This window comes from Chelonoidis abingdonii, chromosome 1 (genome assembly GCF_003597395.2).
Source record: "Chelonoidis abingdonii isolate Lonesome George chromosome 1, CheloAbing_2.0, whole genome shotgun sequence".
Classification (NCBI taxonomy): Eukaryota; Metazoa; Chordata; order Testudines; family Testudinidae; genus Chelonoidis; species Chelonoidis abingdonii.
This window is the reverse complement of record NC_133769.1, coordinates 320,015,758-320,041,900: the sequence shown is the minus strand read 5'-3', so window position 1 is coordinate 320,041,900 and position 26,143 is coordinate 320,015,758. Positions and strand designations below refer to the sequence as shown.

At 39.6% G+C, this 26,143-nt stretch overlaps 1 protein-coding gene across 1 annotated transcript in view; it reads right to left on the bottom strand.

Annotated features, from left to right (window-relative positions):
- Positions 1-1,210: 1,210 nt before the first annotated feature.
- The window catches only part of TRPC4 (transient receptor potential cation channel subfamily C member 4), a 141,599-nt gene continuing 116,666 nt past the window's right edge, over positions 1,211-26,143 (bottom strand). Inside the window, exons 6-11 of the mRNA XM_032778548.2 lie at positions 22,595-22,908; positions 20,362-20,557; positions 17,572-17,766; positions 5,555-5,596; positions 5,177-5,266; positions 1,211-2,971 (exon numbers count right to left, since the gene is read on the bottom strand). Of these exons, the coding sequence (XP_032634439.2) occupies positions 2,252-2,971; positions 5,177-5,266; positions 5,555-5,596; positions 17,572-17,766; positions 20,362-20,557; positions 22,595-22,908 (1,557 nt within the window). The 3' untranslated portion in view covers positions 1,211-2,251. The remainder of the gene's footprint in view (positions 2,972-5,176; positions 5,267-5,554; positions 5,597-17,571; positions 17,767-20,361; positions 20,558-22,594; positions 22,909-26,143) is intronic.

Below are 26,143 nucleotides of genomic sequence, written 5' to 3'. Positions count from 1 at the left end.
AGATTATTATTATTGTGGTTCCAGTTGTAAGCTCATTGGGACAGGAACCATCTTTTTGTTCTGTGTTTGTACAGCGCCTAGCTCAATGGGCCATGAGTGGGGTTCCTTTGATCTGAAGCACCAAAGAAAAGGAGGTGCCTTTCAGAGTTCTGGCTGTAGTCTAGCTCAGTGTGAAGAAGATGGCTGCTGCTAAAGGGCCTCCTGTGGTAAAAGTAGCATTTTGTAGAATGTTTATACAGCTGTATCAGACCATATAATTTGCACTAGCAATTATTTCTACTTTTCAAAGTCCTATTGAAATGAATAGAACATTTGGACGTTTGATTTGGATAATGAGTTTGTACAGTAGAAGTATTAGAAGGCAATATTTTTTGAAGAGACATAATACCAACTGAGCATATGGTAGCTGCTGCCACATCATGGGATAACAATATCAATCTGTGAACTGTTGTATAGCGAGCCTAAAAATCAAAAGAAACTAAGGACACATATATAGAATCTATTCTGTGAGGTATATTTTTAAAGGAGAGTATCAGAGGGGTAGTCATGTTAGTCTGGATCTGTAAAAAGTGACAGAGTCCTGTGGCACCTTATAGACTAACAGATGTATTGGAGCATGCGTCTGATGAATTGGGTATTCACCCACGAAAGCTTACATCTGTTAGTCTATAAGGTGCCACAAAACTCTTTGTCACTTTTGAAAGGAGAGAATATTCAAATCCAGTATTTACATGCAAAACTCACATGAGCTCACGGTTACCTGTTTTCCACATGCAAGAGCACTTACATGTTGTAGGGGCAACTTAGGAGCTTTTCAAAATGTGTCTGTAAACATTTGGTTTCTGCTCAGCTCTCAAAAACATGGAAAAGGTGACATCCATGGTTAATTCCACCTTTGTTATGTACTTCCTGGGATCCAGTATATAAGGTAATTCTGTGTTCTGGGATCCCCAAACACAGGACAATATAAACTGTAAAACCTACCACAACAAGTTGAATTTAAGGATGGAATGGCTACCTTATTGTGGCATATTCAAAAGTTTCCATGGGCCTTTCTGTAGTTTGTAGTATACATTTTTATATTTATTCTATCTTAATAATATAGGACACCAGTCACCGATTAAAAAGAAACATACTGTTTAATTTTAAAAATACTCATTTTGACTAAGACAATAAATCACTTGTCATTTATGAAAAATACTATCAGGCTTCTATTATACATTTGAATGTCTATGTATTTTTGTATAAAATCATCCATTAGGTTCCCCAAAACTCTGTGATGATCCAGAAAACCTCTGTTAGGTTTGCCTTTCAAATATTCCTTGCAGATTGTCATATTTTTCTAATATTTAGGAGGATTTTTTCTGAAGTAATCTTGCTCTTATCAAATGCAGTTGTAATATGAAGGCAGAAGCTAATGAGCAATTGTATACTGAAGTGCATAGTGTGCCCACATTTGGAAAAAGCAGATGTTTGGAGAAATAATAGCTGGTACTGATTGTGATTGCTTTCGGAATAAACAGTCATAAAATTGTAGCAAGCCATAAACATTTTGTTTACTATAAGAAAGGAAACATTTTATACAACCCATTTTTTTTGCAAATTAAATTGTAACAATGTCATCAGTAGGGTCATAACTATGTGGGAGACAGGGAAGTATAATTAAATAACCAAATAGGAAAATTATTCATAATGTACAGTTATTAACACTCTTTCAATAAATAAATGATATATTATGTTTTAATTTATTTCCATAACATTTGAAGCAAATCAAATTTCTACCCATTTAAATAATTGTATTGACAGAAACTGCTTATGGATTATTATGCTGCCCATTATCTTTAAGGAACTAAAAAAGTTAAGTAAAGGCTTACAAGATTAAGCTACTTTTTATTTGCATAGAAAAATATTTATCATAGGAGTCAACTATCATATGAGAGAAATTGCATTTGTTTTAATTGAAAAAAGATAGCTAAAAAGTTTCTGTGGGTTATTGCAACAGTACAAGAATACAAGATGCTTCCATTTATTAAAAAAATGTAAAACAAATTGTGAAAGCTAAAGCAGGCTACAAAACAGAAGGTTCCTCTATTGTCTTTCCTTCACCTAATTATGTTACAAGTTCATGTGCCATGGTTGTTGAATACTATAAAGTGTAATTCTATACTTTCTAATATAACTTTTAAAACATCCTGCCCAAAAAAGCACTATGCAAAATATATATATTTGTATATGCTCACTCCCACTCGCATCACAACCTCGTTGTTACATAATCATCCTGAACAACTGTCTCTTCGTTCATCTCCGAGTCCCTGGTAATGTCCAACTTCTTGTCCAGCAAATCCTCTGGTGTAGGGGGGTCTGAGTCCTGCACCTCTGTCTTCTCGGCTTCCACAGCACAATCATTCTCCTCGTGCTGTGAATCCAAAGTCTCACTGTCGGTTTGCTTATTGTTTGTTAGCATGCACTTTTCATTGAGACCTTGGACACTTAATTCACAGTTCATGACCATTTTTTCCCCTTCCAGTTCAGTAGTTTTCTCGCATTGTTCATCCCCCTGTTGTTGTGAAACTTCTTCAGACACAGAGTATATTTTATTTCCACTCAGTTCCAGGGAGCTTGTTTTTGATCGTCTATGAAATAATCCAAAGCTTTTTATGTCTGTTACAAAGTTCACCCTTTTTTGTTTCTCCTTTATGGGCTCAGACACCATCAGTGCAGCTCCATTGCTTAAGTTATGTGGTTCAGAGGCTATAGCAGCTGATCTTGGATGAATCAGTGTAGTTATATCAAAAAGGCTGAAGTTCTTTTTCTTTACTTTCTCCTTTCCTCCACTCTCACAGTTTTCATCAGTCTCTAACAAAGAAGAGGCTTCTTTGTTGATTTTTGAAGTTTGCAAATTAGAAAGTCTGTTTCCTTTCAACAAACCCAGGACTTCAAAACGAAAGCTGGAAATATCTTGCTTTAACTCCTAAAAAGTTAGGAAGATATAGGAAGCATTTAAAACTTGGGAATCTGTTTTGGTTTTGTTTGGTTTCTCTTTGTAATAAAGAACAACACCTGAATGTTTTAGCAAATGTGTTCATTTGTAAATATATAGTATTATAGTTGTTAATTTTTATTTTTCTCTGACATCTTCTAAGTGCTTTGCGAATGCTTCAGATCAGTCCTCATAATTCCCACGGAAGGTGGAGAAGCAAATATTAATACTTCCCAGAGGAAAGCCTGAGAGCTTGCGTAAAGTGTCCATGACCCCTTGTCTAAATCACTAGCAGTGCTACAATGAGAACTCTGGCTGTCTTACCTCCCATACCTATGTCTGGCTCACTAGACTGTGCTACTCCTGTATAGGCAAAGTATTTTCACTGCTATTCCTTAAACCACCGAATGTTATTACACTTTACAAGGTGCACTAGCTTCCAGGTGGATGGCCCCAGGAACTATGTATTTTAAGGATTTGGGAGTTCAGGAAGTGGTGCTAGTGGGTGAACTGGGGATAGTCTGTGAGAGTGGAAAGGCACAGTATTGAACCTAAGAAGTGTGGTGGGTGAGGCCATCCTCTCTCCCATTAGCTTCATCAAGATCAGCTGAATTTAATATTTGATTTTAAAAAAAGGAAGGGGAGTCTGTGACCCTAAGAGCCCCTCAGTGCCAACTGCCAACATTTACAGACACAGGATGACTGGGTAATTTAAAGAAGCTTCCAGCCTTTTGGTTTAGCAAGTTTTAATAGCTGAATTTTGTAGTTTGCCACCCAGTGACACTAAGAACATCATTTCTTCTGAAGTCCACAGTTCGAGAACCAGGACCAGTATAAACTCATCACACTTTCAAGATCAGGTCATCATCAAATGATCTTTCCTCACTTTAGCACTTAACTGCCAGCATCATATTAGCCCTCATACACATAACCCCCAACACATTGTTGTCATAACATGTATCTAAGAGGTATCATGTAAGGTATCACATGTAAACTGATGACACACTGATCCCAAAATCCTTGTGTGATGTATGAACAGGATGTATACAAAGAGTTATGTATGTGTGTTGGAAATGTGTTCTTAAAATGTGTTTCAGAGGCAGTGTACAAATCAGGCCTGCTCTAGACCCAAGAGTGTGGATTCCTCTGTCTGACTAGCTTGATTATTGGCAGGACAGTGGAAGTACATTTACATATAAGGTAAACCAAGCAATCAAACAAGCAATTGAAGAAAGCACTTAGTGAACTCTCCAGAGTTTTGCGTCTGCAACCCAAGTAAGCCTGCCGGGCTTTTGAGACAAAGACAATGGACTTTGGAAAAGATATGGGGAGAAAAAAAGACATTCTGGTTATCCTTCACTTAGGGGACATAAGGAATAGCATCCTCTGAGCCTGTGAAAGTTTGATTCCCCTGGCCTGAAGGGCAGGAGCTTCTGATAACTTGCTGTAAGTGACAGACTGTTTTCGGCAAAAACATAAGTTGCTAGAATTGAGTTTTAGTCACTAGAAAGTGTACTTACTTTTGTTTAGATTGTAACCATACCTCTCTTTTTCTCTCACTTAGTATCACTTAAATCTCTGTTCTTTGTTAATAAACTTATTCTTAGTTCTACTGTAAACTATCTCAGTGCTGTTATATTGAAGGATAAAGTGAGTCCTCAGCTAACCTAACAGTCTGGTGTGTACTCTGGCTCTTCTATCCAGCCCTGCACTCCATGACAGAAGAGCTAATTTTCTTAGATGTGGAAGTATTTCCATGTTGCTCTATCAGTCTGGTCAATCACACAAGCTCTACCCCACTTTGGGATTCTCCTACTCAGAGAAGGTTCCCAGCTAGCCAGTTAAGCTGTCTGTTTCTTCCACTGGAAAGAGCCTGGTCCAAAATGTTTAAATGATTGACCCAAGCTAACCTAATAATCCGTTGGGATACCCATGAATAGAACACAGGTCATTTGACATCAATCATTAGGCTATGCTGCCCATAATTCTTTATTAATTTAACAGCTGTGAAAGTCTAAAGAGATTGTACTGGAAAGAACAAAAAGGAACAATATTTTGTGTGCAAAACGAATGCATGTGGTCAGGCAGGCCACACAGACTGTGCTGTAAGTGAATGGCAATTGCATGATTATTTGTTTGATGCTCTGTAGTCATTTGACATTTTATTATTACATTGATAAGCATGAAAATAGTCACCTTAAAATTCTCTTCTGTGAGTCCTTCTTCAGTTTTGGCATCTCTTATCATTGCGGCAACGTATCGCTTAACAAGATTTCTCATCACTTCCTAAAAGATTTAAAAGAATGTGTTAGTTTGGCTGGCAATGCTAACTGGACATACATTCACCGAACCAACTGCATTTTTGCTTCCTTTTCTAAGTCACTACAAAATTTTTAAAACTTCTAGAGCCAGTCAAAATGTTTCATCAACGCGTTTTCTCAATGAAAAATAATTGTTTCAATTAAAGAGATTTTTCTTGAAATATGTGGGGGAAGGAGGGGGGGCGGAAATCCTATCCCATCCTTCTCTAATAATTACCCATGCTACAAAAAACAAACAAACACGGGCCTTCACCTGGTATTGATGATGTCTCCTCAAATTATCAGCTGCACGCCTCTGAAAAGAAACAGATTGAGATACTGAGTGATATTAATGCTAGTGACTGATTTTTTTAAAAGAACTTCAACAACTGGCTGAAAGTGGCAGGAGAGCAACATGATGAACTAGGGGAAGTGATGTGGAGGACTGGTTAGAGGTCTTTTGGGAAGTTTCGGTACTGGCCCATCCTGGAGTTGGACAGGAGAGAGGGCTGCTGACGGCCAAAATGAGAAGTGCATCCTTATGTCTTTTCCATACTGGAAAGGGAAGATCTGTGTGAGCACTAAGTAGGACACAGTGGAGTGGAGCACAAGGATCTGTGATCAAACCGAGATGCCCTCAGCACAAAGGGGCTGGGGAAGGATAATGGCTACTATTCTGACCTTCAAAGCTAGGATAGCAGCTATACAGGGGCTGAGTAGTGCCTCATGACTACCCGACAGATTAGAGAGTGAATTCTTCCTCCTCACCCCTGTTAGCTTCCTGCACAAACCCTGATTGCTCATGTTTGGTGCAGTGAAGAATTAATTTGGATGAAAGAGAAAACCCAAGTAAACTTTTGCACCGTAGTGCAAAGGACAGTCTCCTCAGATTAATGGTATATTTCATCTCTGGATGAAAGGGTCAACATTAGGTCATTGGCCAGACTCAAAATATAGCCAAACCTGTCCACACTACCATATGGACAATGCTCAAATGGTGGACCACAAAAAGAAGCTTCACAGGAAGAAATGTGTAAAACACAGCACTACTAACAACGAAGCAATGGGTATCTCATCCGATTGTACTCTGATATCTAAGGGGTCTCAGGAAGAAGGAAAAAAATAATTTGATTCTTACTCTGATCATGAGTTAATGATCTCCTCAATAACAATTCAGATGGGCTGATTGAAGTCTTTGCTTATTCTATACCTTTGATTGTCCCTAGCTTATATTAATAGATTCCAAATCCAGAAGAGAAAATTGTGACCATCTAGTTTGACCACCTGTATAACACAGGCCATAGTCTTTCCCAAAATAATTCCTAGAGCAGATCTGTTAGAAAAAAATTCCAATCTTGATTTAAAAATTGTCAGTGTGAAGAATCTACCACAACCTTTGGTAAATTGATCCAATGTTTAATTACCATCACGGTTAAAAATTTATGCTGTCTTTCCAGTTTGAATTTACCTAGCTTAAATTTCCTGCCATTGGATTGTGTTATACTGTTCTGTACTATATTAAAAAGTCCATCATCAAATATTTGTTCCCCATGTAGAGCAATAGACTGTAATCAAGTCACCTCTTAATCTTCTCTTTCTTAAAATAAATAGATTAAGCTGTTTGAGCCTATCATTATAGGGAATGTTTTCTGACTCTTTAATCATTCTTTTGAATCCTCTCTGAACCTTCTCCAGCTTACCAATATCTTTCTTGAGTTTTGGACAAGAGAACTGGACACCCTATTCCAGCAGAGGTTGCACCAGTGGCAGACACAGAGTAAGTTAGTGGGAGCAAGATTGTTATTTTTTATTTTTGTCTCCTACATTTGTCATCCCAAATGCAATTGGATGTCTAACCTATGGCAAAATGTATCTGGGAGAACTGACAAAAACTGAAGTTATAACAAATCAGGCATTCATATATTTTCTCCAGCTCTTGCAGTCAAGGATGATTTACAATTTACTTACGATTGGTAACATTCCTGTATTAGTGGATGGTTTGTAATTTGTGATTGATTTCTCTTTCGTAATTTACTGCAAAGTCATGAGAGACTACAGCAGGATGTAGGGGGCGGGGGAGGGAGGAGGGACATTGCATTTTCTGTTGTGGTAGCTTCTCTGAAAAGACACTGCAGAGAATGGTTCCCTAAGTGAGCAGCTGCCCTCTAGTTATTCCAGTGCTTTTTCCTGATTACATTTCTGTGTCTTATGTAATTTTGTGCATGCTAAACACAAGTTACTACTTCCTTTCTAACTCAATCACCTGAAGACTGAGTGGAAATGCATTGAGTACTATGCCCACACAGTACAATGTTTCTGCAAAACCCCTTTGCAAAGGAAGGGACCTAGCCCTCCCTGACTCTGCATTAAAGCAACTTTGCTCTTGCAATGTTTTAAGGTGGGCCACCAGGTGGAGATGTCTCCCTCTTGTTGGGAGAAGGCTGAGGAAATCCTAACAGCATTAGGGTTCATGAAGACAAATCTGACTCACAGAAGATTTGGTAATGAGGAAAAAAAATCATTTTAACATATCACTGAAATGTGCTTAACTCGAGGTAAAGGTAGTGAACCCAATAAACAAAATAAATACTGACTCCTGCATTGCAGAAAATACCACCACAGCTCAGCACTCTGGGTATTTACAGTGAAATACAAAATAAACACAGCAGCTCAAGTTCAGCCTCCCTCAGCTTATGCTGATATGGAGCAAGGTAACACTGATTAGCCAGATCAGTTATTTACTGATCCTGCACCCACTGAAGTCACTGGCAAAACTCCCAGTGGAGCAGTGCAGTGACCTTTCAGCACACAGCCTGGTAATACAGAATTTTGGCCGACAGTACTAACCATATTTTTCAACGTGCAAATATCTCCAGAATATTTTTACCACAATTACAATATGTATTTAATGCACAACACTGATAAACTGAAGAAGAATAAATGTGTGCGTGTGAGCACCTACATGTATACACATATTATATCAAACTAGTGTTCAATGCCTCAGTTCTCCCTCTCCAGTTAAAATGCTCAGATCTTTTCTTCAGCTCCTAATTCCCTTTCTCTTCTTCCTCATGGCAGAATGGATCCTCACATTCTACAAACTCACTGCCATGAGCTTTCTACCCACTGCTGTTTCTCAGTTCAGGTTGGAAACTGTGAAAAATGTGTGCCAGAAACCTGTGAGGGTTTCCAGCAGGGTGAGGGTGATGTAGAATGGGACATGTTAGAGACAAGAGATATGCCTTAGCTCCCAACTCTAAGAAACCCCTCTGACCTCCCACACTAGTGCCCCCATCCATTCCCCTAAAACTCCTTAGGAACAGGCAGTTCCCAAGTGTTATCTACTTAAGAAACAGTTTCCTAAAGGCTAAGGCTCAAATTTTCAAAGGTAGCCTCAAATTTTGATTGCCTTTTTTTTTTTCGGGTGCCCACACTTCAACATGCAAAATGTCTCAAGTTAAGCACTCAAAATTACAGATGTTTTTTAGAATGATGGCCCCAAGGCTTAATTTTTAGAGGTACTGACCACCTGCAACTTTATCAGAGGTCAATAGCAAGTACATAAGATTCTAGGTGCATAACGCTGGCCAGGACAGTCAAAGACTGAGGTCACTTGTGAAAATGTGCCATCAAATCACTGAAACTAAACTAAATCTTGAAGTTAAGGATGTTTTCCCACAAAGAACTATAGAGTCTGTTTCTTCTCAGCACAGCTGTGTCTAAAATTTTATCATGACTTCACTCACAACTTTCCTTTTGCAATGGAGAAAGCTAAATTAGGAAATGTTTATGGGTCAAGATTTATTATTTTTTTTAATAAAAAGATAAAATTAAAATTGGTGCTGCCAAGATTCAAAACTTAATGAAAGCTGCATATATGCCAAATGTTAATACTTAACCCTTCTCTTTGTTTAGTGCTCCACTCCCAGATGGACCTTTTGTTTAAGCAAGAGTGAGGATTCAAAAACCTTTGATTTAGATTTTTTAATGAGTTTTTATTAAAGAAAAGTTGATGTTTAAATGCAGCTCAGCTGTATGTGAAGTGCAGTTGGAAGTTGTGGGTAGAAGAACAGCCATGGACAAAAATATATATACATAGATTAATCACTGTAATAAAGAGAAGGCATGGTCATGTGATGACAAGTGGAACCCCTAAGATGCCAGTTCAGTTCAGTTCCTAGCTCTACCACAAATTTTCTGTGTGATACTGGGCAAGTCACTTAATCGGTCTGTGCATGTGATAAAAAGAAAGATAACAATAAGTCCTTTCTGAAGTCCTGTGTACATATAGGACCTTGCATGTACCTAATTTGAAAGACTCTAATCCAGGGTTTGGCACCCTTTCAGAAGCATTGTGCCGAGTCTTCATTTATTCAGTCTAATTTAAGGTTTTGCCTGCCAGTAATACATTTTAATGTTTTTAGAAGGTCTCTTTCTATAAGTCTATAATATATAACTAAACTATTGTTGTATGTGTCATAAATGGATAGGTAGGTAAGGGTTAAGTTTCTTTTACCTGAAAAGGGTAACCGAACACCTGCCCAGAGGACCAATCAGAGAACTGGATTGTTTAAAGTCAGGGGCGGGAATTTGTATACTCGGGGTCTTTGTTGTTTTCTTAGCTATGAGGAAACAAGTCTTCTTCTAATTCTCTCCTAATACTTCTTCTAAACATCTGTAAGTACCCAGGAACCGCAAAGTAATTCAGCTATGATGGTCTTTGGGGTGTATTTACCTGTATGTTAATTTGTTGTGCTGGTTTAATTGGGCTATCTTTTAAATCAGACTGTTTCTTTATATTTTCTTATAAGCAAGAGCCTGTATTGAGTTTCTTAATGCAAGATGATTGTTTTATATTTTCTTTCTTTTTTTCTATAAAGTTTTCTTGTTAAACCTTGTGAAAGTTCTTTTCCTAGGGAGGCAAAGGGAAAAGCCAGGCTGTGGGCTATTTTCCTATTTGGGTCCAGGGAAAGAGCAGACTACGGGGAAAGAGACGAAGAATTCTCTCTGTTCTCTGGTGGTTACAGTTTTTCCCTCATTCCTGGAGCAAGGGGGGTGGCAGAGCCCAGCTGTGGGTATTTTGCATCTCCATTGTCCTGAGGGAAGCAGAAAAGCTGGTTTCTTGGGTCACACAGGTTAGCCGCGAGGCAAGCCTGATAAGGAGGGGGAAGGGGTTATTTTCCCTGCTTTTAGCATCCAAGGGATTGGGAATCTGGGTGTCCCACCAAGGGAGGGTTGGGAACACCAGAGGGAGGAAAGGGGGGATCAGGCCCCATAGATTAATTCCTGATCTGGTGGCAGCGAGAATATCCAAGCTGGTAGTGAGCTTGGGGGAGTTTCAGGTAAGCCCCCAAACTTTGGACGCAAAAGTCCAGGTTTGGGACAGGACCAGACTGGTGGACACTAAAGTCCAGGTCTGGGACTGGACGGCTAGATTACCACAGTATGTAAAATAAATAAGGATTTAAAAATGTTTAAGAAGCTTCGTTTAAAATTAAGTTAAAATGTAGAGCCCCGCAGACGGGTGGCCAGGACCCAGGCAGTGTGAGTGCCACTGAAAATCAGCTCGCATGCCGCCTTCGGCACACATGTGGTAGGTTGCCTACCCCTGCTCTAATCATTACTTTAATACCAGTACTAATAATTTCTATCACCCATTTATTAAATTGCAAGCCAATCAATACAGTTTTTCAGACTTGGCAGCAAAATCTATTTACTGGTCAGAAATGTAATAATACTAAATTATTTTTAGAGACATGATTTTTTTCCAGCCAATTGTTTTTCAGCTAGAAATTTTTATAAAGGCAGAATTCAAATTCAAAGTCTGGCCTTATCATCAAGGAGCTCAATGGTCTGGATCAAGGATACTCTGGGATGTGTACCATGCTGGACAATGCCAGTCCCCAGGAGCAACACAGCTGTCCATGGCTAGGGTAAATCTTATCTCTGAAGGAGACACTGCTTTCTCTGGACCTGGTCCAGGGCTGTGCAAGAAACTCCTGCAGAATCTAATCACCACCTCAAATGTCACCACTTTCCATTCCAAGGGTGATTGCACTCCTTTGACCCAATCTTCACTAACAAACCACAGCAGATACATAAAAGCTAAAACCTCACATTATTTTCCCCTTGGAAAGAAGAGTAAGAAAAAAGGAGAAATATGTGACAAATGCTAGTTGAATCACTTAATACACTTCTGGAAGGTGCTCAGATAATGTGATGAGAATGGTATAAGAGCCTGAGTAAAACGGAATAGAGGTAAATGCTTATGTAGTGTTGTTGTAGCTGTGTTGGTCCCAGGAGATCAGAAAGACAAGGTAGGTGAGGTAATATTTTTTCTTGGACCAACTTCTTTTGGTGAGAAAGATAAGCTTTCAAGCTTACACAGAGCTCTTTTTTCTCAGACCTGACGAATAGCTCTGTGTAAGCTCGAAAGCTTGTCTCCCTCACCAATGGAATAAAATATATTATCTCACCCACCTTGTTTATCTTAAATGCCTATGTAAGTCAGCAGCATGAGGAAATACTCCAGGTGTTCTTAGCAAATCCCTTCCCCTATGTCCTTCAGACTACTTTAAGTTTAAAATTGGAATGGAGAAACCTACTATTGAGTGATGGTGATAACACACTAAATAACAGCTCTGAAATTTCATCCTACATCAATAACAAATCTGGATAGTGAAAATGTCACATAGTTGGAGAAAAATAATATAATTTATTTCAACACTTTTTTTTTTTTATGAATTAGGGCCTATATTTCAAACATGGTCACAGATTGCCGTTAGCCAAGCTGAATACTTTTAGACACCAAAAGACATTGATTAGCCTGGAAAATTTAGGCCTAAAAAGGTCAATAAAACTGCACTACAAATCCACAGTTTATGTATGTACATCAATGCAGCTTCTCCATATTGCTTAAACAGCAGCATACTAATTGTCTTAGAATAGGGGCAGTCAATTACTTTTTGTTAAGGTCCAAATTTCTTAGTCAAGGTATATTCAATGTCCAGACTACAGAGAAACATTTTTACACCACAATAACAGTAATGATAATAACAAGTAAATAAAAGCTTTTGTGGTCTGTTCAAAAGCATCTGGCAGTCTGGATTTGGCCTGCGGTCTGCCTATTGACTACCCAGTGTTAGAGATATGCAATGAAGTACTAAATTTGTACCATTTTGTGATAACAGCTAAAGACAGTACTCCATATACTGGGCTGTCAAAATGACATTAGCAAAAATAAAAAAATATATAAAACTAAATAAAAGTGTGCAATAATTTTTGAAGGTAAAGGACCTCTCTGATCAGCATTTAGTATTAGAATATAAGTGCTGGTAAATTACAATTGAACATCACTTGACTTTTTACATTGTCTGTGAGTAAGCTGCACCTGTGGTTGGAGCAGATGACCTCAGAACAGCTGAGCAGTAGAGATGGTTGGGTTGAGAAATGGAACATTTCAACATTCTGAAATCTTCTTTCATCCCAAATCAGAATGAAAGGTGAAAATTTACTAAAAAAAGAAATATCCAAAATATTGCATTTTGGGAATCTCGAAGTACCCTTGTGGAAATGTTTAGACTTTATAATTTCAATTAGTCTATGATATTGTAAACATACGTCAATATGATAACATTTTGTTAATTTACCATCAACATTTCTGATGAAATCAATAATAATCAATAAATGTTTAATTTAGTCAAATCAGCTGTTCAAATGGTCCACCGACTGAAGAGCCTGCTGCTCCAAAGAAAACCCATGTGGTAGGAGAAAGATTTCATAAACTAGCTGTGTGTGATATTTGATCGATCCAGAGGATTGGCTGTCCACTGCACAGTGGACTCTGGCAGATGCAGAGAATTTTCATTCAAGAAAAATGAAAATGAATAACTGCCAAAGGGAGGTGTCTGACAGACTCCCATAGTGTACCCTGCACCAGCCAAGCCCACTGGACCAAAAGGGAATTTGCCCTTTTTGGAGGGCAGGCAGTTCAACAGTCTGATATGTATATAGCTCATAAGGAAGTACCCTCAAGATATTGTGTGTGTCCACTCTAGGCCTGATCCAAAGCCTAATGAAGTCAGTAGAAGAATTTCTGTGGACTTTGGATCAGGCCTTAGAGTCACAAGCAGAGAAAAATTAGTCATGTTCCAAACAAACGAAAAAGAGAGGCTCTTGCAATGAGAGCTTGTTGGAAAATTCCCCTCAAAAATTGTTTGCAGACAAAAGCCTTTTTTTTTTTTTTTTTTTACACAAAAGTTTTATGGAAAATGTTTCTTTCAAAATGTTTGTGTTTTTTTCCCCCATGAAACACCAGAAGACAAAAAAATTCACTTTTCAGTATTTTCCCTCCGTTTTACTCCCCTTTTCCTTTGTATCTTATCATTTACCAGAAACCAGGGTTCCGGGCAGGGGATGGGGAGGGGGAAAGAGGACAGATGAGGGAGAAACAAAACAAAAAATCAAAAATATTGAGTTTTCATCAAAACCAAAAATAAATACATTTTAAAAAATTACAGTGATTTTGAAAAAAAAAGGTTTGTTTTTTTTTCAAATCTTCCTATAAAAAGCAATGGCATTTTTGTTCAATTCTATTTGCAACAAAACCTATTTCACTGGCTGTTTTTAAACACTGATGAACAAGTCATAATATTGGTAGGCTGGGTGCCATCATAACATTACCTGACTTACTTTACTTAGTTTACCCTTAACGGTATTTTAAAAACTGATCTCCAAGTGATTAATACCTATAAAAGGATTCAAGTTAAATTAATTCTGAACTGATATTAATCACTAATCTCTTTAAAAGACATAGTAGATCCCCAGATCCTCAGCTGGTGTGAATTGGAATAGCTCCCCTAAACTTAACACAGCTGTTTAGACCATCTAATAATCTGGCTCAAAATGTATAATAAATGAATGTTATGTACCTCCCCTCCAAATACCCAAACACATTGCAACTGTGAGTCATATTTCTCTTTTAAATATAATCCCACTCTTTTTTTTTTCTGTCTGGCTCTTATCTGCATTTGTTTCTTTTTCTTCTGTTATGGGACTTTGGGGTTCATTGTTGTTTTCCATCGTTCTTTCTGAATTCAGCTCCTGGTTTTAGTTTTGCTTTTCTTTCTTTCTGAATCAATCTTTCTTTATCCCTTGTTTTTCTATGTGAGTTTTAATGTCTCCATCTCTTTCCACTTGTCTGATTGCTGCAGTCTATTTTTCATAATCTGTTTCAGTGCCATCCTCATACCCCTTGGTGTTTGTTTTTTGTTTTTTTTTGCTGACACCGACTTACTCCCTTTCTGTGGCTGTCTCTTTTCCTTCTCTATTCTTTCTTTCCTAGCTACAGTAGTGGCAGCTAAACCAATCACACCAGCCTTTCACGATGCAAATGTTGTCTGACAAAGCCATGGTCTGGAACACATGAATTCAGCATCTTTTTCAGAAAATCTGGACTAGTTTCAGCTGTCATTCTGCAGATCCATCACACGAGTTATCACTGCATGTTTGTTTCTCTATACGTCCACCCAGAAGAAAAACCTCTCATGGATTAAAGTGAATGACAGGACAATGAGTGGGGAAAGTCTAGACCATTATTCATTTGATGAGGGTTGGAAAGAGAAAACAGATAAGGAGAGAGGGGTATATATGAATAGAACAATGGCCCAGATAGGAGAATACATCAGATCCTCCATGCAATTTCCCCAGTCCCTGCTTCTGCCTTCATTAAAGTGTGTGGGAGTTTTGCCATTGAATTTATTAGAGCCAGGACTGTATCCCTTGTATCTTTTCTTTATAGGTACTGATATGCCCCACCTTCCTGTTGTGTCAAGCACTCCGCAATCTTCATAGTATTTATCGTGCAACATCCCTGTGAGATAGGGAAGTATTGTCCCTATTTTACAGATAGGGAATGGCAACATGGAGAAATTTAGTGACTTGCTCACAGTCACACAGGAAATCTGTGTCTGAGCTGGAAGTTGAATCCATGTCTCCCAAATCCAAGGCTAGTGTCCTGATAACTGGCTCAACCAGCCTTTACCTCTCTAGTGGGGATCCCTTCCTTTTCCTTTTACTTCTTCCCCTAAAGGTTCCTAATTCCTTATGCTCCATGCACTATGAATCTGTGCTGAACGATGAGAACAGGGGTGTGTTTGATCTAGCATGACACATACAGGAAAATTAGAAAATACTTCTGCCTGCATCGTGTAAGTGCCCTTATCCTCCAAGAGGTTTCCTCTGTAATAGGAATGGCTTCCCATGAGCAATGCTTCCAGAGCCTTACAATACTTACTAGCACATTATCACATATTCATTATATACTGTACTGTATTGTGGATATATGCTATTTGTCTGTGGTATGTCAGTGATACTTAAACTATGGCTGTGGAGCCACAGGTATCTCTTTTAGACCCCACAGATAGGTCTTTGGCAAAGGTGCAATATTTGACACCACATTGTCATTTTTTCAAGGTGGTATTGCATAAATGTGTGATACGCGGGTCTCTCTCTCTCTACTTCAACAGCATGCCATGAATGCAACTCAGTGTCAGCATGACACACCACAATGATATTGTCATGCTCATCAATCTCATTTGAAAGCTAAGGGGACATCTACACTGCAATCAGAAGTGTGGTTGCTGCCTGTGAAGACATACCCAAGCTAGCTTTGCTCTAGGTCGCTGTAATAATGATAGTCATAAAGCCACAGCAGCATGCATGGCAGCTGGCCTGGGATCCTGGGTATGGTCTTGAGCAGCTAGTCAACTTAAGATGCCTCAGCTTCACTGCTATTGTTATTCAGGCTATCTAGATCAAATCTATGTCTACATGTGCTGTAGTCACAGCTTCGGTTGCAGTGTAGACATATCTTAAGGCCATGTCTATGCTACAAACATTTGCCGACGCAAGTTACAATGGCATAAAAGTGTCACAGGATATGGCTTGTGGGTATGCATACTTGTCTCCATGTGTTGGCGCTGTGTGTAATTACAAGGAGTGCTTGTGCTGATGCATAGTACAGTCCACTGTGGATAAGTATCCCAGTGTATAATTTGCCACCATCCAGCACATTGTCTTTTGGAAGTTTTGGCAATGCATGGTGGGGCAGGAACAAGGAACACAGAGGGATGACTGGGAGTAAGGGGTCAACTTCCAAGCATGCAATTTTGTACATCCCATAATGCCATTTTTGCACCATTTTTAAAAATCCCACAAACCTGTGTGGCCCTCTTCACTGTCTGCCATCTCTGACAGAAGCCTGCACAGCTCTGCACTGGTGTTTTGAGCATTGCAAGCACAGGATGTATAGTCCTGCAGTATTTGCAGAGCTGCAAAAAAACCCAAACCTGGGAGAAACATGACGATTTATTGGAGGACATTTTGCTGTGGGACATAGCAAGATCCAATTCAAGGTTGTTAGTGGTGTGCACTAAGCGGCTGGAGATGGTGGAGAGCTTCTTCTGGGCCTGAGAAATGGGCATTGACTCACAGGACTGCATCGTAATGCAGGGTTGGGATGATAAGCAGTGGCTGCAGAACTTCTGGATGTGTAAGGCTGCGTTCCAGATCAACTGTAGGCCTCGCTGAGACATGCCTGCCACAGTTCCTTTGCTCTCATGCAGCACTGCTGCTGATCCCTGTCGTATCACTTTGCCTGCATCCACAAGCAACCTGCTCACAGATGTCCATGTTTCTACAGCAGGTCGGTACCCGTGCATGCACAGCCTTTTCTCCCCACAGGCCCAGGGAGACCTAGGCTGGAGAATGTGGCTGGCATGGTTAGCTGGGCAGTTACACACAACAGTGGAGAATGGAATAGTGGAGAATGGATAGCAGGACAATCAGGAAAAGGCATTTCAAAAATTCCCAGGGTTTTAAAATGTGTGTGTGGAGGGGGAAGGAGCTTCCTGCCTCTGTGATCTCTGAGCTGTGGAGTTCAGAACTGTGACAAGAGCTATCAGTGCCTGGGATTGTGAGACAGCTGCTGGAGGACTGCTGGGGACAATACAGTAATGCAATGTCTACACTCATGCTGCCCTGACCTCAATACATTGACCATGGCTCAATGCTGCTTGGGGAGGTGGTGTTACCGTGGCACTTATATTGGTGGGAGTCAAATTTAAATGTAGCCACATGAGCAACTAGGTCAACACAAGGCAGCTTATGTTGACCTAACTCTGTAGTGTGGCCCAGGCCTTCATGACTTTCCAGCTCTGCAAGGCTAAAAAACATCTATTTAGAAAGGGATGGGAAGAGACTGAGTAAGAACCAGAATGGTTTATTCCTTACCCCTATGGTTCCAAAACTTTCGGGTTTTCTTCTAATCTTTTTCTTGCACAGATGTCTCCATGTCCATTTGATCAGATACCAGAGTGACTTGGGGCTTGGTAAAACATTGAAGGGAGTGGGCAGAGTCCCTCCTTCTTCAAAGTAACTCATCCAAAGCTTTGTTCGAGCAAACTTCCATTCGATGTCTGCATGATCCTGTATACAAGAAACATAACAACTGACAAACTGCTAAATTAACAAGGTGGAAAAAAAAACTTATAGGGGTCCTATAAAGCTAAACATATCCTCAAGTGCTAATTAAATGGCTTGTAAAAAACCACAGTTGTCTCTTTTTGATAGAAATTTTAATACAGCAATTGACTTGTTTTGCCCAGTAAGAGATAGTGTGGATATTGTGTCACATTTAATCTTTCTTGCATTGCTACAGATATTTAAAATAATTTAATACCTTTAAGGCAGCAAAGGAAAATTACAACTAGAAAAAATACTATCTAGCAGTGGTCTTTTGCTGTAGTACCATATCATCATAACAACATGCATTCAACATGGAGCAATTCACTTGCTTTCTGATGTACTAGCTTGAGCAAGGCTGTGGGACCTGGGAAATGTGGTAAAAGTGGGTCCCATTTTGTGGGGACTCTGTTAATTGGAAACCTCAAAAATTCAAACATCATGAGTGAGGTCTCCCAAAAATCATGAGTTTAAAAATACTATTGGATTCTTTTAATTTGTTTTTTGGCTTTTAAGTCTTTTGGGTACTCTCAGACGGTAATTTGAGCTTTTCCCTGCAACCATAAGGGGTGGAAACTTATATATATTTTTAAATGAAAGTTGAGAGTCTCATCTAATCATATGCCTTCAGGAGCTGAGTGTTTAAATAAACACCAAATATAGTGGGAGTTGCAATCAAATAGTAAGAATTGGCAATACTAGTTGCTCTCCTGTTTTCAGGACAGTGCTGTATAGAGCTGTGGGTTTGTTATCATATGAGCAGATGTGGGCAGAAACAATTTTCTTGTCCCAGGAAAATTTTTGAGATTACATTTTTCCCCATTCCACATCAGGATAAAACAGATCCCTATCCAAATTTTTCAGGGGGAGAAAAGAAATTGCTTTCCTTCAAATACCCATTAGCCTAGCGATCAAGGGAACTCATTCAGCACATGGGAGGCCTAGGTTCAAGTTCCTGGTTAGATCATGGATTACAATAGACAACTTTTAAAAAGTGAAAACTGAAACAAAATGATTCTTTCAAAAAAAATTTTCTCAGAGAATTTCAAAAATTTCTGATTTCATTCCTAATCAGATCAAAACCAAATTCTGAAATCCTGAAATCCCTCACGAAGTGGCATTTATATTCTCCAAACAGTTCTAGCAGGGCTGCCCACGGGGAGGGGGGGACAAGTGGGGCAATTGGCCCCAGCCCCCGGACTCCGCTGGGGCCCCCACCCTAGAATATACTAATATTCTATAGTATTGCAACTTTTTTTTTATGGAAGGGACCCCCGAAATTGCTTTGCTCCAGACACTCTGAATCCTCTGGGTGGGCCTGAATTCTAGTCATGACTGCATCTGCCAAGGATCAATCTATTTAATGAGTGTTAAGATATATAAAAAAATGACCCCAAAGTTCTGATTAGGATAAAGACACAGTTTTTATGAAATGAGAAAACAGGACCAATTAAGGAAATGTACAAGGCCTCTACTGCAGCTTGCATACATGTCATCAAATCAGATACCACATCTTTGCATTCCCTGTTAGTAGGAGAGTATGTACAATTTGTAAAGCCACCACTTCGTGAAACTACACCAATTTCAGTTACTGTATTCTCTCCTGCAAGGGATTAGCACTTGCATAGAGTCTTAGAGAACTGAAGGTGGGGAAGTAAATATTTTAAACTCTCTAGATGTGATGGTCTTAAGATGCACCAGCTCCTGCTATCTCTACTTAAGCAAAGCTCTCTTTAATGTGACAGGGTACTTTGTTTGAGCAAGGAATGAAGGATCATTCCTACATCTACATTTATATTTGTCCCAATGGCTGAGATTTTGGACACCCAGTTCCCATTAATGTTATCTTTAAGATCTAGCTTTTTTGCTGCCCCAAGCATGCCAGGCAGGCTGCCTTTGGTGGCGCGTTTGCGGGAGGTCCCTGGACTCACGGCTTCGGTGTACCCGCTGCCGAATTGCCGCTGAGTCTGTGGGTCCAGCGGACCTCCTGCAGGCACGCTGCTGAAGACAGCCTGACTGTCACCCTCGCAGGGACCAGCAGGGCGCCTCCCACGGCTTGCCGCCCCAGGCACGTGCTTGGTGCACTGGTGCCTGGAGCCAACACTGTTTAAGATCTGTAAGAATCACTGGATATAGTACTAACCATTGATTTGGAGTGAAGTCTGGAAAACAGCCTTTTAAAGCTTGAGTGTTAAATAGAAAATATGCAACTAGCCTGTTGCAGATTCCTTATTCTTGGGGCAGATCCTGGCTAGAACAGCCTGCTCTAACCTATGCCAGTTGACAGCAACCCTGATATATGGTGCCCCTCCCACAACACAACTGCTGTGTCAGGAGCAGCTTTGCACCATTCAGAATTCAGGGAGAATTCTCATCTGGCCAAATCGAGCAGTTTTCTGGTCTGTTTATGCTTGAAAGGCAGTGCAAATGAACTAGAAGACATCAGAGAATGTGTCCCCGTACTCCATATTTAAATGGGATTTAATGCTGGAAAAAGTGAACGTGGGAACTGAGAGAAGATACTCATTGCAAGTGATTTAATAAGGAGAAATAACTTACAGCAATGAGCTGGTAAGAGTTATTCATCATGGCAATTAACATGTTGAGTAGAACAACCAGCGAGATGACATTATAGGTTCCAAACATGGTGGCCCCAACAAATTCAGTAAACTCATGTCGTGCTTTTACATTGGTCACGTACAGATTGATGAGACCAAATATAGACCAGAATAATGACTGTAGTGTTTCAAATAGTCTGAAAAATAAATAGAAAATAATTACAGAAAATATACATATATACCCAAATCTTTCCCCACATGTACAGTTAAAGCATTTTGTGATAGCAGAGGACAGGATTTTCCCCAATACACACAAAAGTATGTAATTTTCCAGGGAAAATTTTGGTAAACTCTCCAAACTTCAGTCCTTAAAGCCAGGCATCTAAATACATAAATAGGCCCTTCAGTAAGTGGCTAATTCTGTTCAAATCACTGCTCAGCATCTCTGAAAATCAGGCCAGTTATTTAAATGTAGGTTCCTACACTTGAACATTTTTGGCCCATTTTGCCTAAGGTTGATACCACAGAAGTCAATGAGAGCATTGTCTTGACAACAGTGGGCCAGAATTGGACCCCGAAATTAAGCTGGTGTCTGAATTTCAGCAGTGGGTTAAAATGATTTGTTTGTATCAGTAAAGAGTTTGTATATTCAGTTGGTAGTGTGCTTTGAAAGTCTTCTAGATAAAAGGAGCTGTAGAATTCGAGGGGCATTCCCATGCATACATTTTGTTTAGTAAAGAGCTCAGAAATTCAAAGATAAAGCAGACAATCACAAAAGGACATTGTGATTCTACAGTTAAATTATATAGTATCCCCTTAGAGCTATGGCAAGGACAACAGCTAGGATGTCAAATAACAAGGTGCCATCTTTGAAACAGATCTGCAGGAGCTAAACAGTTAGAAATAATATCACTTTTTTGTAACATAAAACTGTGCTAAATCACTACAAATTATTATTTTGAGCCCTGATCAGCCCTATGCTCCTGGGCAGTGTGGCTATGGCTATGCAAGTCCTAGGGCCTGATTCTCCTCTCTTTTATATCAGTGCAAGTCAGAAGTAACTAAACTGGACTCTGGAGTTACAGATGTGTAAATCTGGTGCAAGTAAGTGGAGAATTGGGCCCAGGGTGCCTCCAAGGATTGGCTGTGCAGCATGTCTTGCTGCAGTTCTTGGAAAGGCATAGACAGAATGCATCACTAAACTCCCCTGCTGGAGATTTCTAATGCACTAAAGAAGCAGGAGCCAGCACAGCCTGCCCAGACAGCCTCTTTTATGGCCATAATCACTGCCAGTACCCCTCTTCAGAACCCCAGGGAGACAGCCAAATGATCATTGCCTCACTCAATGTCACCCTGATGGGGAAGTGGCTCTTGGTCCAATTTAAATGTAGGTGAGTAGCTAAATATGACTTACAGAACTCAGCTGGTAACAGCTGTTTGTATCAGAAGTCTAATTCAGTGTGGAAGGTGAAAGTTCACGTAGAGAATTAAGATTCATTTCATATAGATTGGGCACTAACCTTGTCACTTGATATAGCTAAAGGACTAAAATCACTGACTTTCAAAGTGAAAGAAAATAAATAACTGAAACTCATTATTATTTAGCCTTTGAGACAAAAGTGAGAATGTAGAGATTGAACATTTACAAGAAATTCAATTGAAGGTGGCCTTGCATTCAGGCTCCCTGGCAGCTTGGACTTATTTTTTTCCTTGTCCTGCTTCAGTGGAACCTTGTACATCCAATTTATCCACACACAAACAATCCTGAAGTTTTTAAAAACTAAAGTTGTTCAGAAGATGACACTTTTATCTTAACAAACAGACACAGAAGAAAACCACAGCAACATTTGCCCGTAGAAGAAAACTCTTAGCAGGTTACATTTATTTGTTTGGAGCCAGATCAGTATTTTATTGCCAAAATCACGCTATCGTCTCATTTTTCTCATTTTAGCTCATACCCTTTTAAGTTACGTCTGTGTACGTCTTTCTAACATAGACCATACGTTATCCTAGACTGCTGTATTTATTATTTATTAATTATTAATTATTATTATTATTTTGTATTGTACGACCTAGAGACAGTCATGGACCAGGATGCCAATGTGCTAGGTGTTGCACAAATGCTGAACAAAAAAGATGTCTCTTCCCCAAAGAGCTTACAGTTTGAGCCAGTCTAAGTAGAGCTTACAGTAAAATATTGCATGTATCAAATGAAAAGTAGATATGCCACTTACGTTGAAAATGCATTATTCTGCTTTTCACACCGTATTCCTTTGCAGCTGTTGGGTTCATTTGTTTCATAATAGAAGTACAGCTGGTTCAACCCATTTGCAAAAGCTAGCAGCACGAGACAGTATATGAATAGAAACTTTAAAATGTCCAGTAACATTCTTCCTAGAGATATTTGCAGAGGACCCAGGTGAGAATTTGCAGTAAATAATGAGATCAAGCGCAGGGAACTAAAGATGTTTGCAATAGCAAACAATGCCTCAGCCACCAGTGTGGGATGCCACATATCCCAGCTTTGTCGTGGGTGTAACCCACTATACTGGAAAAAAAAAAGAGAGAGTTATACTTTTGTTTTCATACAGAAATCAAAGTTGTTCAGTTCCTTTGCTGAGCCATTCTGTTCAGGCATGAATAACACAAAAATTAGCCCTTTTTTGGAATGGACTACGTCTGGTTTGTCTCTTCAAAGGAGTTCATAATCTTAATATTAGAATAAATATGGCTTGTGTGTTTGTCCTTATCCAGATCTTCATCTGAAGGATAATTTATACTAGACTTTTTGTATTTTGTTGCAGTGAAAGGATTACATGTCTGGTCTTTTTGTAACTGTCTGTAACAGACAGTAGAAAAGCAGTACACATTGTAATTGTATTTAGCAAATTTATGAAGGTCTGGCTCTCTTGAAATGTAGGATGTGGGTGCTGGATCCTGCAAAGTCAATGAAACTACTCAAATGAATAAAGACTCCATAAGCATTTGATAGATCAAGGCCTGGATAATCACTGAAAAGTTGCTATACAGTAGATAAAGAATAAGATTATCATTTAATCTCTAATATTAAAACAATGACAATATCTATTTGTTCTCCCTTTAAGCCATGCCTAATTGTTTACTTACCTCATTTTTAGTCAGTCTGATCCTTGTAATCATGAACCCTTAACAGTCCAGGCCTACCAATAGGTTCCATGAAGTTGAAATGCATTTTAAAATAAAACCTTTTTAAATACTCTTCTGTAATTTTTACTGATTATCTATTGAGTACCTTTAATATGCTCTGTGCTGTACAGAACATATCAGAAGACACAGGGCTAAATTCACAAAAGGACTTATGCACCTAACTACCACTTTAGGAACCTAAATCCCAGAATAAGGCTCACTGGGATTCACAAAACCTCTGTTCAGCTGCTCCCAAATACAGTTGGCATCTAAATTCACTTGGTATCTACATCTTTTCAGTAAAATCTCCCTAAGTATTTATGTTTCTGCCTCTGTGCATGCACACTCCTACCTCACACCAGGTGTCTGGACTTCATAGCCCCAAAGCAATGCATGAACCGGGGAAAGAAAGGCATTGGAACTGTGGGGCCTGATCTGGTAAGCACGCTCAGAGTTTGCCTATGGTGATCTGATCTGGTAAGTGAGATCACACAAACTAGCCAGGACCTCCTTCACAACTTTTACCTCAGTGTACACAACTGGGGTGTGAGAGCTGACCAGCTCAAGTTGCAACTCCAACTGAGAGGGAGAAGGGAGATAAACTGGGGTCTGCTCTCTCTCAGCTATAGGCCCTAACCACTGAGCTATGGGAGAGCCTGAGGTGAAACCCCCACAATCTCTCCTGTTGAAGCTGTTTCATGCGGATAAATAATGAAAGAGTCACCGGGTCATAGAGAGAGAAAAAACAAGCAAGCATGAGAATAATTCTGTAGCCCCGTGCTGAATACATTCACTCAGGCAAGGTGGGAGATCCAGTATCCATTGTCCAATGACTTTTTTTAACCCTCATCTATATTCGTGGGGTAAAGTTGTATCCCTCAAGCATATATGTTGTGAAAACTCATGAACTGGTGACCCTCCAGCTATGCTGTTTTAGGACATTTTCACCCAGGCGTATGTACACAATTCAGTGACATTTTTTTAAATTAATCATAAAAAACATTTTTCTGTATCAAAAATGTATGTAAGGTACAAATGTATTCCAAATGTGTTGCTCTATTATTTTGTCCCTTGGTTACACTGACATATTTGCCACAGTCAGCTGACCAGAAGAGCCATAAGCAATGTGGAGAATGCAGTGAATTTGTATGTGGTGACCATTCCACATTGATCCTCATGTGAAAATGGCATATAGGCTCACACTGAAGAGACTCTTGCTAGTTCTTTCAATTTGCTAGTTAAATAAAGTTTTGTTTGTCTCAAACAAAGAAATGTTCTTAATTTCTGAATGTACTGGTGGGAAAACAATCCCTCACAACACAGTTAATGTAACTTTTTCATTACAATGAATTTTAAATAAAAAACATTTGTCCTAAATCATTAATGACGTAGCCAAAGTGGAACAGCTTCAACAGATGAGAGCGCCACATCAGCCCAGTAGTGAGGGCACACACCTGAAAGGTGACAGAACCAGGTCAAAAGCCTTTCCCTTGAATGGATACTTGAATCAGAGCCTCCCACAGCCAAGGTGTGTACCCTAATCACTAGGCTAGAAGTGATTCCCCCCTCAGACTTCTTGCAAAAACCACATAGGTGCCAAGAGAGGGTTTGCCATGGAGAATCCCAAGCAGAGGGAGATGCCTTCCTCCAGCCTGACTTAGGTGCCAAACTTCCGGGGGGGAGCGGGTGTGGCTTAGGACACATCCCTCTCTTCTGCGTATCCCATTGACTAGATTAGGAGAGGAGATGCCTAGTGTGCTGGCTTTTGTGAATCCCACTCTGAGACACCGCTCCCTCCCTATTCACTGTATAAACAGACTAGCTGTCAGATGCAGGTTTTGTGAATCCCAGCGATTTTCGAGGTGCCTAAAAGGTGTGGCAATGTGAATCTAGCCCACAATCCCTGTTGAAGTACTTACAGGGATAATAATACTTCCCTGTCTCACAGGGATGTTGTAAGGATAAATACTTTAAAGGTCAGAAATACTTTAAAGTGCTTTGAGATTAATTGATAGAAATGAAAAAGAAGAAATAGGTAGTATAACTATTACTGCTACTAAAGTCTAAGTCCAATAGACACAAGCTACATTTGCTCCCTCTATGTCAAGTCATGTTAATCTTGGTGATTATATGACCCTGAACACAGCAGCACCTGAGCACCAGTCACTAATGGATTCACCTCATGGAGGTAGGTAAGTACTATTATCTGCATTTTACTGACACACAGGAGAGAAAAAGTGACTTAGAGAGAGTCACACAGAAAGTCTATGACTGAGCTGTGGAGGGACCCAGCCGTGTTGGAGTCCCAGCCAGTGCCCTGGCCACAAAACCATTTCCTTACTCTAGTGACCTCCTCATAAAATCAAGCTTTTATTACCGCTGGCACGGTAGAGCCAATACAGCTATGCAAGAACAGGACACATGTTATTCTGCCTCATGCATCATTAACCAAATCATCAGTTCAGGTCTGATTGTAAAATCCTTATTACTGGTGATGACATAAGTGGCAGAAAGAGCACAACTTGTGTTGCAGAGCGATGGCTGAGTTTGCAATGCTAGCAGTCAGAAAAAAAAAAGACTTGCAAACTGAGAAAACTGAATATAGAAGTTACTGACAG